Source organism: Oryctolagus cuniculus, chromosome 15, assembly GCF_964237555.1.
Source record: "Oryctolagus cuniculus chromosome 15, mOryCun1.1, whole genome shotgun sequence".
Taxonomy (NCBI): domain Eukaryota; kingdom Metazoa; phylum Chordata; class Mammalia; order Lagomorpha; family Leporidae; genus Oryctolagus; species Oryctolagus cuniculus.
In genome coordinates, this window is record NC_091446.1 from 52,512,864 (window position 1) to 52,530,601 (window position 17,738).

Genomic DNA, 17,738 nt, shown 5'->3' on the forward strand with positions numbered 1-17,738 from the left:
GACAGTAGAATGAGATCAGATCATTACAATTAACAAATATTTATTGAGCATTCACTATGTTCTAGGCAGTGTGTGTGGTATTATCTCATTTAATTCCCATAATCTTATAAAACAGAATTGTTATCTCCATTTCAAGATAAAGAGAAATCCAGTTTAGTAGTGAAATAAAAAATCCAAGATCATTCAGAATATGGTGAAATGGGATCAAGTCAGTTGATTTGACTTGAAGGCCCTACTTCAGCTTCTGCAGTGTACTGGCTATAGAAAACTAGAGTACAGAAAACTGGTAACCACCATGTCAGATCTAGGATAGCAGGTGCTTTTCATGGTGGCTGTTTTCTTCCTTATGCAGTGCCCAGAGCAATGCCAAGCAATAGTGAGTGCTCAATAAATCTGTGGACTGAATGAAAGACCAGTGATTGCCTTTGAAGACGGGAACTAGATGAAGGGACTTCAAAGAATTCATGGGAAAAAATGGAATTAGAAAATTTATTTTGGTGCAAAAAATTTTCAAAATCTAGGTATAATTTTTTAGAGTACTCAGTTCCATGAACTTTTTGAAGACCTCCTCATATCACTGGGCAAGGAGGAGAGTGACTTACTTTTTACCGTAAACTCCTGAACCTTGGGAATTTTGTACCATGTGCCTCTATCACCTATTTGAAAAATGAATTAAAATTAACAATAAACAAAACAAAATACAAGGACTGCAGATAAATCACAGTCTGGGTGTCCCATCTACCAGAAACAGTGCTGTAAGATACTCATACTAAGAACTCTATGCATACTAATAGATAACCAGCGAACATGGGGAGGAAACTTGACTATGAGATTCTACCTTACAAGCTTTAAGAGCTGCAACAAAGAAGATGGAATAATATGACAGGAAGGAGGAGAGGCACATTTCTACTGGGGTAGCTCTGGTAGCTCCCCCATGTTCCACAGCAGTGGTTCTCAACCTGCAGTATGCAGCAGGGGCACACATGAACATTTGCATTTCCAACAAATTCCCAAGTGGATCTGATGCTGCCAGTCCAGGGACCACACCTTGAGGACCACTGATTGAAAGCATCCTTCGGCCGGCGCTGCGGCTCACTAGGCTAATCCTCCGCCTTGCGGCGCCGGCACACCAGGTTCTAGTCCCGGTAGGGGCGCCGGATTCTGTCCCGATGGCTCCTCTTCCAGGCCAGCTCTCTGCTATGGCCCAGGAGTGCAGTGGAGGATGGCCCAAGTGCTTGGGCCCTGCACCCCATGGGAGACCAGGAGAAGCACCTGGCTCCTGCCATCGGATCAGCGTGGTGTGCCGGCTGCAGCGCGTGGGCCGAGGCGGCCATTGGAGGGTGAACCAACGGCAAAGGGAAGACCTTTCTCTCTGTCTCTCTCTCTCTCTCATTGTCCACTCTGCCTGTCAAAAAAATAAAATAAATAAAAAAATTTTTTAAAAAAAGCATCCTTGTAAACAACTGACAGCTATCCGTTGGCAGTACTGACCACATAGAATTAAATATCTACCTTCAAAGGGGAATTAGAGCAACAATTGTTGGCTTCAGCAACTGAATTCAATTAATTACGCACCGTGTTTCTGGAATTTCAGTGTCTACAGATACAATATTTGTATCACCTTGGGGACCTTGTTACACTGCAGATGCTGATTCCATAGTCTACTCTAGGCTCTGAGTCCCTGCAGGTGCAACTGGTTCTCTGATGTCTACAATTTTTCTGAGCTGCATCCACATTCCGAGTAGTGAGACAGTACTTCCAACTATTGTATTTTAGTCTCAGAAAAGAGCAGAACACAAATAATAATACAAATATTGTACTGCAACTATTTATTTAGTACCTTCTATGGGCGGCATACTGTGCTAACAAAGCACGTTTTATGTGTATCTCATTTAATCCTCAACTCTATGAAGCAGGTACTTCTAGTCTCTGCCGCCCCCCTCCCCACCTTTTATAGATGAAGAGATACATCCAGACAGACAGATGAACTTAGTTTTCAAAATCCACACACCAAGTCAGGGATAGAACCTGTGCTGTCAGGTTGTAGAACCCACACTCTTAACCACCACACACAATAGCCGGAGATGCGCAAGAGAAATTCTAGACAAAATATTCTAGGAGCTCAGTGGATGCCATCAGTTTCACTGAGTAGATGTGGCAGAGGTGGAACAGAGGATGTGTGAGTTAAGCTAGGTGGTGGGGAGAGACTGCAGTTAGCCAGCCATTCACAGCTGGAGGACACTGCCTACGAGGGACGGAACAGGAGTGCTCCCAGAATGCAAGCAGCCTGCTGAATGAAGGGAAAAAAGTTGCAGGAAACGAGTTGGCCGGACCAGATCTGTAAGGTCCTTCAAACTGGATTAATGAGCCACAATTGCCATTCACGTGATAAGAAACATGTATCCGTAGCACATAGAAACGTAGTTACTGTGTTGAGTGATGGTTTTTTAACTGAAGACACACTCTGAAAGTCCTCCCCTGTCCTGCTCATGACCTCATGCCCCAATTCTAGTCCCACAGCAGGAAGCAGTACAGTAGCGTCCATTTGATGCAAAAACAAGGACTGAGTGGTCGTTGTGACTCAGGGAGTTAAGTCACTGCTTGGGATGTCAGAGTCCCAGCTGCTCTGCTTCCAATCTAGTTTCTTGCTGATGCGCATGTGAAAAGAGCAAATGATACCAAAATACTTGCTTGCCACCCATGTGGGTCCCTGGCACCCATATGGGAGAGGCGGGTAGTGTTTCAGGCTCCTGTCTTCAGCCTGGCCCAGTACTGGGTAGTGCTGGTGTCTGGGGAGTGAACCAGCAGATGGAAGATCTCTCTCTCTCTCTCTCTCTCTCATCATTCGGCCTTTCAAATAAATAATAAATCTTTTTAAACAAACTGCCATTTCTTGAGTACCTACTAAGTGCCATTCACTGTTCTAATTGCTTCATATTCATTATTTTTTCCATCTTCATAGCAACTCTGCATGGTATTATTTATTCTTTAAAAGGTTAAAAGTGGTTAATAATGAAAAATAAGATCCAATATATTTCATTTGCCTAAGTTTGAAACAAGAGACATAAAAATTCAGGTAACTTTGAAGAAAAAAAATTTTTCGACTGATCAAAACCTTAATAAAGAGCCATATCTGGCCGGCGCCGTGGCTCAATAGGCTAATCCTCTGCCTGTGGCGCCGGCACTCGGGGTTCTAGTCCCGGTCGGGGAGCCAGATTCTGTCCTGGTTGCCCCTCTTCCAGGCCAGCTCTCTGCTGTGGCCAGGGAGTGCAGTGGAGGATGGCCCAAGTCCTTGGGCCCTGCACCCCATGGGAGACCAGGATAAGCACCTGGCTCCTGCCATCGGATCAGCGCGGCAGCCATTGGAGGGTGAACCAACGGCAAAGGAAGACCTTCCTCTCTGTCTCTCTCTCACTGTCCACTCTGCCTGTCAAAAAAAAAAAAAAAAAAAAAAAAAAGCACCATATCTGATCCAACATTTCGACAATAAGTTCTTAGCCTAGAGAATCCAAATGGCCAGATATGTTTACATGAATTCTCCCTCAATCTTCTGATATTTTTGTTCTCAAAAAAAAGCAAGGAATTGGGAAGTAGGAAAGAGAAAAGAAGGGGAATATGCTAGGATAGGGATCCAGAACCATTCAAACTTCATTCTAAAAGTCTACTTCTACTCTAGAGTCATACAACAGTTCTTGCGAAAGTTATGTAGATTCCACTTCTGTAGGTATTTCTCCCTTCATTCTACAGCTTGGAGCAAGAGCTTGTGTTAAGAAAGGTTTCCTATGACCATTCTCAGATAGAATAAAAGGCAGGAAGTGCCGTGTGGAGGATGGAATTGTACTATCTTCTCGAGGAGCTCCTGGGTGTTCCAGGTGCTCCTGGTCAGCCTGGGGAACCAGCAGGGGACTGCAGCCCAGCTCACAGCTTGCAGATCTTCTGGCCAGGCTGGAGACTCCTCACGGTCAAGGTGAAGGCCAGAATCAGGCTCTGCTCTCTTCCTCTGCCCTTCCATCCATCCCTCCTCCCATCGTGGAGCAATGAGCTGATGGTGGTGGTGGTGGGGAGGGCTTCCCTCTAACGCTTCACTTTCCATCAGCTCCCAGGAGCAGGGGTGGTTCTTTCAAAATTACAAACTAACCACTGGAATATGCAATTTCCTTGCTTTCCTTCTCCAAACGGCTGATAAACTAGGGGTGAGTAGAGAAAATGGTTGAAGAGCAATGGATGAAATAGGCACCGTAAGTAGGCTGAAGAAGAGTGGTATCGATTTAAGGGATTCCTGTGTTTCGTGGGGGAGGGCTCTGCTTTTAGGTGCTCTTAAAACCCTGACTCTGTAGGTGGCCAAAACAGAAGAGGCTGTGAATGACAATTGCTCTCATCCCATAGAACAGAAGGCCTTCTTCTCAGGCAGTGTTTCATGAGGCTAAACTCAATTTGATTCTTTCCTTCTAAGCGTTATTCTGTGCTTTGTGGCTAGGTGTGCTGCTTTTAAAACCTGTAGAGCAGTTTACTGCTCCTTAATCCAGACTAGGCAAGTAGTTTCTAAAGTAAGCAGGCGTGACTCAGTGTTGGAACCTTTCCAGACGCAGCAATGAAAAACATCCCCGTGATCTTGGGCGAGTTAATAAACAAACCCATCCCAGAAAGAGAAGGGATTCCGTGTCTTTCCTGTGAAGAGGCAGAAAAAGACAATGTTCGGACAGGCATGTAACTGTATCACAGTCTTAACGCTGCCCCTAACCCCTGATCAGAAACTCCCCTCACCTGTCTAGGTGACCCGGCCACAGGAGCACCTAAGTCCCGAGAGAGAACACACAGCGAAAGGCACACACAGGTACTAACACTGTTCTCGTTATCTGAAATCGATACCACTTGGAAAGAAAACTAGACAATCAATGAATGAATAGCCACCAACCAGACCTCTGAAATCAGGCACTAAACTGCTGGTTCCAACCGGCAGTAAATTTAGGTAACTAAATTCGTGGCAACACATTCTCTCTTCTATTCCTTCCTTCGTAGCCTCAACCCCAAATTCAGATTTCAGGGCCTCGACTCTTCACTACCTGGGCATGGAAGGAGCAGGTGTATGACACAGGGACACAGGCCCTGCTCTCAGGGTCTTAGAATCTACCAGGCACTCTGCCTGCAGCAGGCAAGGTTTAGCCTCTTCCCTTTCCTACACTCAAATTGCCTGTCATTACGCAAGGCAATAAACACTGCTTTATTGGCGGGTTTTATACTTCCGACCTATCCCCCAAAACTGTGTACGGACAAGGTAAACACTTGCAGGGCCTGTCAGCCTCCCCGAGGTTCTGGCCCAGGTGATCAGGTCCAGGTTTCTCTACCTCTCTTGCTCACAGCTGTCTGCCCCCCACCCCATCTTCCCCATGCCCATTTCTTCCCAATGGGGATGCCCCTGGGGTTCACCTTCGGCTTTCTTCTCTGTAAGAATCCTAATGCGAGGGTGAAAAGCTAAGGGTGGGTGGCTCGGACTTTTTAGGTGGGAACAGAAATCATTTTTGGGGAAAAAAATCAAAATGACAATTTATTGTGGGGCCGGTGAAGAAAAGAACCTCATGTCTGGAGTCAGTAAGCTCAACCCATCCCCTGCCATGTCTGAGGCATCCCACAGGTCACCCCTGCTCTTCTGCCACCATTTCTAGGGGAAATGGTGCTCTCCGACCTTCTGGCACTATGTTAGCATTACGTGTTCTGCTCTGTGTCTGCATCTATGCCGGCAGGGATGGACTGAGGTCAGCAAGGGCTCCCCCATCACGTGTGCCCATGTGACTGGAGCTTCTGGGGGGCAGTGTCTCCCATAGCTTCCATCAGAACCCTCTTCTCTGGCTTCCCCCAACCCTTGCCACTCCTTTCCACACCTTTTAGCATTCTTCATCTTCTTAAATACCAGTGTGCCTAGAATTTTCTAGAACCAGTTCTCTTCCTTCCTATGCTGTGCCCTGGGAGGTGCTGGTGCCCCACCCTTGTCACCTGTCCCACCTGCTGAGGTCCCCAATGCCAGCCAAGCTTTCTCATCTCTAGTCTTGTATTCCTGCACCTTCTCTCTCACCTCCACATTTCTGGTCATCCAAATTCTGGCAATTTACAATAAAATGCTTCACAAGTCCCTTCCCGCAGCCCTCAGTAATCTCCTCCCCTGAGTCACCTCACCACTTGATGTCTTCTTCTCTGATGGCATCTCACTGAGTAGGTTGTCTAAGCAAAAAGCCTAACGTCAAATTCCTGTTTTTTCACATGTGAACCTGAACTCTCTTAAACTCTTTGAGTCGGATTCCTTAATGTAAATTAAGACTAGTGGTACTTTAAAGTAGGGTTTTAAATTAGGGCTAAATGTAAATTAGGATGACAGTAATCCTAGTTGGTTTCTGGTACTTTGAGAGAATTAACCATGGTAAAATCCCAAGTAAACAATGTGTGCTGAGATCTTACCATATGATAAATTCTAGGCTAAACACTTTGTGCATTATCTCATTTAAAACTTAAATAATCCAGGGGCCAGCGCTGTGGTGTAGCGGGTAAAGCTACTGCCTGCAGTGCCGGCATTCCATATTGTGCCAGTTCGAGTCCCAGCTGCTCCACTTCTGATCCAGCTCTCTGCTGTGGCCTAGGAAAGCAGTGGAAGATGGCCCAAGTGCTTGGGCCCCTGCACCTGAGTGGGAGACCCAGAAGAAGCTCCTGGCTCCTGGCTTCAAATGTCTCAGCTCTGGCTACTGCAGCCATCTGGGGAGTGAACTAGCAGATAGATCTCACTTACTCTCTCGAGTTCTCTCTTGCGCTCTTTCTCTCTTTCTCTGCCTCTGCCTCTCTGTAGCTCTGCCTTTCAAATAAATAAATAAATCTTAAAAAAAATTTAAATAATCCAACAGTGGTGGGACTACTCTAAACACAACTACCAGATAATATCTGTGCTAGAACAGAGGGTTAAGTACCAGGATCTAAATATCTGCCCCAGTTCTGACTTGTGTGATTTTGATCAAGTTTCTTGACCTTGATGCAACTTGTCTTTTTGCATCTGTAAAATGTAAATTACAATGCGTCTAACTTAAAGGATCACTGGGAGAGTTCATTGACATTATGCATAATATGTCTAGAGTAACACTTAGGACATGGAAAATTTCCAAGAATGGTAAGGACTTATTTGTAATGTTACAAGTGATCATTTAGATGGAACCCTGGGAGTGGGGGTGGAGGGACAGAAACCGGTATGTTAAGCCAACGGATGCATCCTTCATGCATGAAGGCATGATATATATATTCTGTGAGCTATGACATGGACTAGAACAGCCCTGTTGCCATGGAGCTAATTTCCCAATTTGAAGGAAAAACAGCATTAATCATGACTTGGCAAACTATAATCCATGGTTGAAATCCAGCCTCTGGGCAATTTTTCTAAATAAAGTTTTATTGTCACACAGTCATGCCCATCTGTTGTGTTATTGTTTCTGGCTACTCTTGTGTTAAAAAGGTGGAGTTGAGGAGATGCCACAGAGAGCCACATGGCCAGAACACTTAAAAATACTCATCACCAGCTCTTTACAGGAAAAGTCTGCTAACCTTTAGAATTTATGGGTAATAAAATGAGGTGAGGACTAACAAAAATCACACCAGCAGGCTGATGTGACTGAGAGGTAGCCAGGGGCCAGGTCATACAGGACTTACCTACCAACCATGGTAAGGGAGTGAAATGATGCTATGTGCAGCGTAAAGGCTTGGGAAAGTTTTTGGTGCGTACTAATTCAGGGGTGTATTTGTATTACTGGGGGGCGGTTCCTTTTATCATGAAATACATCCACCACAGAGGTGAGTACATAAAATATAGACCTACATTTAAACAAATGGTTGGCCGGCACCGCGGCTCAATAGGCTAATCCTCCGCCTTGCGGTGCCAGCACACTGGGTTCTAGTCCCGGTCGGGGCGCCGGATTCTGTTCCGGTTGCCCCTCTTCCAGGCCAGCTCTCTGCTGTGGCCAGGGAGTGCAGTGGAGGATGGCCCAAGTGCTTGGGCCCTGCACCCCATGGGAGACCAGGAGAAGCACCTGGCTCCTGCCATCAGATCAGCGCGGTGCGCCAGCTGCAGCGCGCCGGCTGTGGCAGCCATTGGAGGGTGAACCAACAGCAAAGGAAGACCTTTCTCTCTGTCTCTCTCTCTCACTGTCCACTCTGTCAAAAAATAAAAAATAAAAAAAATAAACAAATGGTTATAAAATTCACACTATCCAAGTCAAGAAAGAAATGTCATCAGCACCTGAGAAGCCCTCCATCCTCCCCATCCTGGTCACTGCCTCCTCCTCCTTTCTCAAGGTCATCACTTTCTTTAAAATATTCCTTTTCCTGGCCTTTATTTTTATTATCTTCTTATCTAATTTATAGTCCTGGTTTATTGTCACGTGTCTTTGATGAATTCTGTTGGGCCTTGCCTAACCTACAACCCAGCCATTACACAGCTAGGTCTACACCCTGCAGAAACGTAGGCGTATGTGTTCCAGGACACATATGTGGATAGGAAGGTCTGAAGCAACTTGTCGGTGACAGTTCCAACACAGGCATGCCACAGCACATGATGTAGACAAGAAGATAAAAGAATGACAATTACCCGCAGCAGCGTGAATGATTCTCAGCAGGATAACTGAAAGCACTGGGAGGTTTCACGTGGGAGAGGGGGACAATGAGGCACAATTTCTCTCTTTAAATGACTGCTGCGGATGCTGTGCAGCAGGCTGCATGGAAGGGCAAGAGTGGGAGTGGAGACCTGGACTTCCCACGGTGTTCCACGTGAGGAATGGTGGTGAGCTCGGACTGGGGCGGTGCTGATGGAGACAAGCGGGGTTTGCCACGTCATCTGGAAGTGCAAGTGATATGAGCCGTGATGGATGGGAAATAGGGGGTAAGAAAAGGCTTTGGCTGGGGTGATGGGCCAATTTAGAGAGAGGGGAAAGGGAGGGAGGAAACACTGGCTTGAAGGATGCTGTTAGGGCATGATGCGTGCATGCCTCTGGGGGAGTCTAAGTGGAAATGTGCATAGCTCGCTAAGTGGACAGTGTGGGTGACAGGCTCTAAGCAAACCCATTTCAAAGACAGGACTTCAATGAGAGAACAAACTGTTATAAATAAGGCCCTTGTCCCAGGCACAGATCTTTTTCTTCAGCTGGAAATTCTCTTAAATTCATCAGCTGTTCTTTGAGATGCAGATACAGCTTGAAAATCCTTTTGAAGCCTTTATGAATTCAGTGGATCACCTGGGACAGCCTCAGCAGGAAAGGATTTAATGTGAAGGAGAAGGAGCATGGCAGGCCAATCTCCTCAGCCTCCCCGTTCTCAGGAACCCATAAACCTGCCCTTCCTTCGAGTCTCCCTTCACTTCCATGCAACCAAACAGGACTTGAAGATCTATGTGCCAGGCACCACGCTAGGATCTTGGGATATAATAAAGACCAAGATTTGTCTTTTGTTTCTGGTATTTCAGTGACTTGACAAAGTACTGCAAGATATTTTCTACTAGTTTTCTTAGATGTAGCTTCACATTTCCCAAAGTAATACATCCCACTTCTTATTGACCAAATTCTGTTTATTCTCTTCTCATTGAGACTACTCTGATACGTTTACTAAAACTGCTGTGTTTGAGTTCTTAAAGATTTGTTCAAAATTATATTTATTTTACTTGAGTTTCCACACTGATTTGCATATTTATTTTGTGAAAATAGTCAGAGAGGGGCCAGCATTGTGGCACAGTGCGTAAAGCTGCCACCTGCAGTGCCAGCATCCCATACAGGTGCCGGTTTGAGACCTGGCTGCTCCTCTTCCAATCCAGCTCTTTGCTATGGCCTGGGAAAGCAGCAGAAGATGGCCCAAGTCCTAGGGCCCCTGCACCTCCATGGCAGGCCCAGAGCAGCTCCTGACTCCGGCTTCAGATTGGCCCGGCTCTGGCTGTTGTGGCCATCTGCGAGTCAACCAGAGATAAAAGATCTCTCTCTCCCTCTGCCTGTCTGTAATTCCCCAGGCCATTCAATTTCAAATAAATCTTAAAAAAATAAAATAGAGAAAGTGATAGTACTTCTACTGCAGTCTTATAAAGATCTTTAAAAATAATTATGATTACCTTGTGATAATTTTCATGATCATGATTTATTCCTTTTCCTGACTAGACACTTTTATTTGAAGTTAAAAATAATGTGTTCTTGGATTTTGCATGTATGAAAATAGGTCAAGGTAGAGTAGCATTGAAAGAAATTACCTAAAACCAAGGAGTGTGAGATCCATCCTCTTATCCAGCTGGTCACTATCCTGGCTAGGTCAACCAAACAGCCTTTACTTAGACTTACCTTCCACAACGGGCAGGAGTGGCCTACACCCGCAACCTCCCACTTTAGTTCTTTGAAATTTCTGTGGACTTTAGCTTACTATGGTTTCCCCTGAGGACCAAATCCGGCACAAGGTCAGCTGAGCCTTAGTCTCCTTACCCTTCAAGTCACTCTAATAGCTGAAGCTTATTGGTTTATCGTATCTCAAACTTATACCTACCTGATGGTGATCTCTTAGCCTCTTTTTTCTTTTACTATTTAGTGTCTACTTTCAATCTTGAAAGATTTTGCAGATCTATCACATTTTTAAGTAGTTAGGAGTTAGACAGTTCTTCCAAGCATGAGTTTGTCTGACCCAGCTGTTGTCTCATAAACCTATTCAGAAGAGTCAATTTTCATAGAGTTGGCTGCCTTTTTGGTTTCCAGTTTGCATGGCTGAATTCCATTTCTCATAATGTCCCATCTACAGTTTTTTTTTGGTTTTTTTTTTTTTTTTTGACAGGCAGAGTGGACAGTGAGAGAGAGAGACAGAGAGAAAGGTCTTCCTTTGCCGTTGGTTCACCCTCCAATGGCCGCCGCGGCCGGTGCACCGCGCTGATCCGATGGCAGGAGCCAGGAGCCAGGTGCTTTTCCTGGTCTCCCATGGGGTGCAGGGCCCAAGCACCTGGGCCATCCTCCACTGCACTCCCTGGCCACAGCAGAGGGCTGGCCTGGAACAGGGGCAACCGGGACAGAATCCGGCGCCCCGACCGGGACTAGAACCCGGTGTGCCGGCGCCGCTAGGCGGAGGATTAGCCTAGTGAGCCGCGGCCCATCTACAGTTCTTTAAATACATAACTATATCCTTACTCACTACAATTCTGCAAGCTAAAATATTATTGTGTACTTTTTTTTCAACCTAGAAAATACATTTTGAGGAATTTAAGATTTAAGGCCCGGGTTGAACATTTGGCACCATGAAAATCCGTGAAACTAGAAGACAACTTGAACTTTGATCTCAATTTTCTTCCTTTCTCTCCCTCTCTCTTGCTCTCTTCCCTCTCTCTCTGTTCTCTCTTCCTTCTCCCTACTTTTTCTTTTCATGCACTCTCTCTCTTATTCTTATTTTATAAGCTGAATTGCAAAACATCAGAATCTAACTAACACTGAAGATATTAATTTTTATGTGCATTACTGTTATATGAATGTGATACTGCCTAGGTCAGAAGACTGTAGAACACTGAGGTACCCATAAGTCTGCCTACCCCTTTGAGGAGCTTTTCCAATCCTTCACCTACACAAGGCCAGAGTTTTTAAATCTGCATTAAATGAGGTTTCTTTGGCAATTTTCTGGGACTGCTGCACTTGGCTAATACTTCCACCATTGTTCTACTCTGTATCTTGACTCTATTGCTTCCCCAGGTCATTAAATGATAACATTGTCTAGCCTTGTTTTCCTCAATTTTTCTAAGAAATGGACCTAAGCACTCTTTCACTTACTCAGAGTGGACCACAGATAAGAGAGAGGAGGAGAAAGCAAAGAGGAAAATGAAAACTAAAAAACTACTGTTGGCCTTGCTCCCTTCATATTTACTCTGTTTTTGTAATTTAGGACTAACATTTTATTTTTTCACATTGCAAACTCATTCCTCTCTGTTGCTACGAGGTCAACTGGCAGCAGATATTCATCACTGTTCTTTTCATTCAAAAGCTGCCGATAACCCCAGGATCCAGAGTTACCAGCAGGATCACTTCTCACTAGTTCGTGTACAGTGATCTATTCCTAACCCGCCTTTGGTTTCATGGAAATAAACATATGCCACAGCTGAATCAGGGCCGACTCAGCAGCACTAAATCTAACTAAAATGGCAAAGCTCAGGTGAGGCTAGTAGACACATGAGCTGGAAGTAAAAACCATCATTATCATTGCAGGGGTTCCTTTAGAATTCAATTTCAAAATGGTTGGCTTTGGGATTTGCAGCAATAAAAAAATACAAATGTCTGCAGGGAAGCATAGATACATGACAGGGCAAATGTGGTTTGCTGGAGCTCAGCTAAAGACAATGTAGGGACCTTAGTTAATAGTAATATTAATAATTAGTTAAATGTCTCCCATCACCGCAGAAATATCTTGGTCTTCAATACGAGACTTAATGTCTTCCATGGAGAAAGCAATAGATCCATAAGTGTTCTGTTCTGGCCATCTCAGTTCCAGATGGATACAGACAAGTTCAAACATGCACAGGAGAGTGACCAGGTTGGTGAGGGGAATGGTAGAAGGAAGTGGCAATGATAGGCCTGGAAACAATACGACTAAGAAGAAATAGGAAAAGTATTTTCAAATATCCAAAGGAATACCACATGGAAGAGGTGGATTTTACTCTAAACACCAGTTTGAAACTAGTGCTCTCTGGTCAAATACATCAGCACCTGAATCAATAAGTAGAAGCTACAGGAACTTCAATAAAATGAAAATGTTTTAAAGAAGTTGTCCGGAATGGACCAGGCAGCTTGCGAATCGGGGATTTCTACCGTCTGTGTCACAGAGGCACAGGGGCTCCAAACAGATGAGATGCTGGCACTGAGTGCACGTTGACATGAGTAATGGTTCGCAAATCCTTTTCAACACTAAATTCTACAACATCATGATCAAAAGCTACTTGACCCCAACAGTCCATGGGCATACCCATAAAGTAAGGGTCAAGAGTTTAAAGAAAGATGGATAAAATGAGAATTAAAATTTGCTAATTTCCAATTCCTAAGGGGAGCTGAATGTAAAGGAGATGATTGTCCTTTCCAGCCAAACAGCTTGATCAATTACATTCAAATCTGGAAATTAAAAACTTCTCTTCCTTGAAATTATTTGGCTAGTTATCAAAATAAGGCTGTCCATTCAAACTTGGCCTCTCATTAGAGATGTGGCTAACTTTGGATATTTTATAAAAACATCAGTAGATTTTTAGGTCTATGACTCTCTTATTATATTTGAAAAAACAAACTTTTGACATCATAGTTTGTGTATGTATACATCCTTGTAAGGACAACGTTTTTCTTTTCGCATCGAAGAAATTAATCGGAAATGTTGTCTTGCAATATGACTATGAGACATATTATTCTAAAAGCTCTAAAGAAGATGCAAATCCCAACCATTTGAGGATAGAAAAAAAGGTAAATGAATAGCTGATGTCTTAGAGAAACAGAAAGTATGTAAAAGTCTTTATCGTTTATCACAACATTTACAAATAATAGGCAGCTTCTCCCAAGTCCCTGAACGACCACCAGGACATTAGTTTTTATGGTGTGCAGTCCCCAGCCACAACGCACTTGCTGTAGGCAATCACTGGATGTCAAAAAGGTTAAAGTGACTTTGAATCAGATAGGCTTTTCCATTAGTTATGTTCCCAAGGAGATTTGTCCTAATTAAAAGGGGGAACCAACAATGAAAAGAGGGAAGATCACTAAAAGGCAAAAACAGACAAGTGACCCTAAGACTAACCTGAGAGAAAAACACTCCATGAGAGGTGCAAATGGAGGGGGAATAAGGGAGAAGGTAGTGTTGGTAAGACAAGCAATCCAAGGAAGAAACTTAAATGTAGTATAAATTCCACCAGTAAGGTATCAAAATCTACCATCCTCACGATATTGATTTGCTACGAAAATGTTAGTTTTCCAATGGACCTTTTAAAACATGTCTCTCATAAATATATATGAGTTGGCTAAAATATTAATGCTTAAATAAGGCTGAACACAGCTTCTTTAAACAGATGAAATATAGCTACAATCATGTTTTGATCTCTTTCATTAAATCATTACTGAAAAATAGTATTTTGAACAGTTTTGTTCAGGTTGTGTTTTCATTTTTATTTGGACATCGAAAGTTGCTTTTACTATAAAACCTAGAGTAAATCTCTTTTTAAAAAATTGTTAAGGTAAATAAGTTTAATGTAATTCATATATACAGATTTAGGAACATAGTAATAATTTCCACACCACCCTCCTCCCACCCACGCTCCAACCCTTCTTCCTCCTTCCTCTCTTATTCCCTGCCTTAAATTTTACAATGATCTACTTTCACTTTACTTTATACTCAAAAGATCAACCCTACACTAAGTAGAGTTCAGCAAATAGTAAGAAAAACACTGTTCCTAAGTAGTGGAGACAAGAGCTGTAAGCACTCATCAAATCTCAAAATGTCAATTTCACTCCTATACATTACATTTTAGGTACTCTAGTTGTTACCACAGATCAGGAACAACATATGGTATTTGTCTTTTTGGGGACTGGCTTATTTCAGTAAGTATAATGGTTTCCAGCTGCACCCATTTTCTTGCAAAAGACAGGAGTTTATTCTCCCTTACCTGTCAGGATGACTGCTCTTACTTATTTAAAATCATATTTTAACTATAAACACTAATCAATTTTCCTTTTCTAGAGTACAGATGTAAACAATGACAATGTCAATTTTCTGTCTGATAGAAACAAGTGGGAAGAAAATAACCCAAGTAATTAGTTATGCTTTTGTATCTGAAGTTGGAAAATGGGTTCAAGGAAAGATGACTCAAAGAAATCAGTACTACCGAATATACTCTCTAAATGGTACAGAAATTAATAATTTCAAGATTAATATGAAAAGTTAGCGTCTGTAAAAGTGTTATGTTCAGAGATAAGAAGTGAAAGATAAAGTTGGTAGTTAAGTTTCACTACAATAAAAACGTACAAGTACCTTCTTCAACATCTGAGATATATTCGCCATCACTGAGCATTTCAGGGGCGTTGGCTTTACGCACTGCATGATTTAAGTGAACAATATAAGTGTACGAAGTACATATACTCTTGATATGACAACAAAACATCCCAACATTTTCAAAAATATTTTTGCAATGAATTTTTCTCCAGGAAACAAAAACTACACAGTTACTCATAATTATTATGCACTGAAAGGACATTTTCATACCTTCATCATCAGACATATCAAGAACTTCATTCATTGTTTCTGGAACATTCATTTTGTGCTTCTCTGTGATGGTCTAGTTAAAAAAAAAAAAGGAAGCTGTGTTAGTATGAGCAGCCTATATATTTTATTAAGACTTTTTTTCTAAATTAATCAGCAAGTTTCTTGTGTGATTGAAGTGTTGAATATCTTGAAGCTTGCACATATACAACAGCATCCAAGTTGTTGTCTCTTAGTGGCAATGAGGTCCTGGCCTTATATGTGGCACAGAGCTATGCACAGAGAGAGGCTTCTTGTGGCAAAACATAGTAACTTAGAAGCTTTAGGTCTTGGTATTCTGGCTCAGTGGGAAAAGCCACACTTGGGATGCCCACATCTCAAATCAGAGTGCCAGTTCAAGTCTGGGTACCCTGCTTCCAAATCCAGCTCCCTGATAATTTGCTTGGGAAGGCAGTGGAAGAAATCTCAAGTGCTTGAACCCCTGCCACTCACATGGGAGACCTAGATGGAGTTCCTGGCTTCTGCCTCTGCTCTGGCTGAGCCTCCGCTAATGTGGCCACGTGGGGAGTGAACCAGCAGATGGGAGATCTGTAATTGTGTCTCGCCCTCCTTGTCTCTCACTCTGCCTTTCAAGTAAGTAATCTTTTTTAAAGAAACCAAGATTTAGGAATGTAATAAGTCTTTTGCAGGGAAAATTTATCTCCACTCCTATACCATTGCTGTACTTTTTCATGGTCTGATGAATCTACAAGCACATTTCAATAAAGGTTCTGACTGAAGATAGGCCAAAGGCACAGCAAGAATACGTCTGTATTACTTGTGATGAGCTTTTTACGTATTCTGTGTTCTCCTCTTATGTGTTATTCTAATTCCTAGGATAAATCAAAGCAACTGCATAAAATGCATACTTTTCCCAACTGTGTGTGTGTGTGTGTGTGTGTGTGTATAAAAGCACTTTAGAAGTCATGCATTCGCAGGATCACTTTAGACTGCAAACAATGTGAAGAATAGTGTATCACCGAGCCAAGGCCTCACTGACTCTTCCACTTACTCTTTGATAACTTTATACCTACATAGAGTATAGCCACCTAAAAGTCACTGAGAGCATCATTTATGAGACACTCTTCATGACTTTCGTTTTAATTTTCAATTCTGAGCATAGAAAAGACTAACTGCAGGAGATAAAATACACATTTCAGTAAGACAATGGAAAAGAAAAGCCAGGTTGTTAAAATTAAGAAAGGGTACAAATTGTTTCTTAGGGCCTATTCTTGGTAAATGTGATTTACAGCTCCTGGCCCCAATTACTGGGCTCAAAAAGAGCATTAGTCGGTGCCTCTTGCAGCATGGATTGCAACTGAGCATGTTTTAAAAAATAAGCTTTTAATTTAGAACACTTTCAGAGTTACAGAAAAATTGTGAAGCTAGGATAAAGTGTTCCCATGTATCCTATACCAAGTTCCATTATTATTAGAATATTAAATTAGTATGGTACATTTGTCATGACTAATGAACTGACACTGAGACATTATTAAAATTTATATTTTAGGGGTTGGCACTTTGGTGTAAGTTAAGCCTTCACCTGTGGTGCCAGCATCCCATATGGGCACTGGTTCGGATCCTAGCTGCTCCACTTCTGATTCAGCTCCCTACTAATGGCCTAGGAAAGCAGTAGAAGATGGCCCAAGTGTTTGGGCCCCTGTACCCTACTAATGGCCTAGGAAAGCAGAAAATGGCCCAAGTGTTTGGGCCCCTGTACCCTACTAATGGCCTAGGAAAGCAGTAGAAGATGGCCCAAGTGTTTGGGCCCCTGTACCCTACTAATGGCCTAGGAAAGCAGTAGAAGATGGCCCAAGTGTTTGGGCCCCTGTACCCACATGGGAGACCTGGAAGAAGCTCCTGGCCCCTGGCTTTGGATCAGCCCAGCTCTGGGTGTTGCAGCCATTTGGGGAGTGAACCAGTGGATGGAAGACCTCTCTGCAATCTGCTTCTCAAATGAATAAAATCTTTAAAAAATTTATATATATATATATATTTTTTTTTGACTAGTGGACCCTTATGTCCCAAGTTCCTATCCAGGATACCATGTTACATTTTGTTGCCATATCTCCCTGGACTTCTCTTGGCTGATTCTTGTACAATCCTTGCTTTTGATGAATATGGCAGTTGTTAGAGCTACCAGCGAGATATTCTGTACAACAGCCCTCAGTTGTGGTCTGCTTCATTCCTCTCCCCTTTTCATGATAAAACCGGGATTATATGTTTTTGGGAAGAAGATGGCAGACGTGAGTATGATTTTTACCCCATTGGATCAAGGACACACACCATCCACTGACCATACGGCTTCTCACTGTGGATATTGATCCAGATCATCTGGTCAAGGCAGTGGTTGTAAGGTTTCTCTACTGTATGGCTACCTTATCTTCCCCTACCTCAGTGGTTCCTTGGAGAGAAATCATTAATGCTTAACCCATGCGTCAGTTTTACTT

At 43.1% G+C, this 17,738-nt stretch overlaps 1 protein-coding gene across 9 annotated transcripts in view; it reads right to left on the minus strand.

Moving 5' to 3' along the window:
• ANK3 (ankyrin 3) overlaps nt 1-17,738 on the minus strand; it is a 353,783-nt gene that overhangs the window by 108,702 nt on the left and 227,343 nt on the right. For 8 of the 9 annotated variants that reach the window (XM_070057690.1, XM_051823304.2, XM_051823298.2 and 5 more), the window contains exons 22-23: nt 15,253-15,325; nt 15,022-15,084 (exon numbers count right to left, since the gene is read on the minus strand). In XM_070057690.1, the coding sequence (XP_069913791.1) occupies nt 15,022-15,084; nt 15,253-15,325 (136 nt within the window). Of the gene's footprint in view, nt 1-602; nt 657-15,021; nt 15,085-15,252; nt 15,326-17,738 lie in introns of all 9 variants that reach the window. The other variant, XM_051823303.2, reaches the window with a different exon arrangement.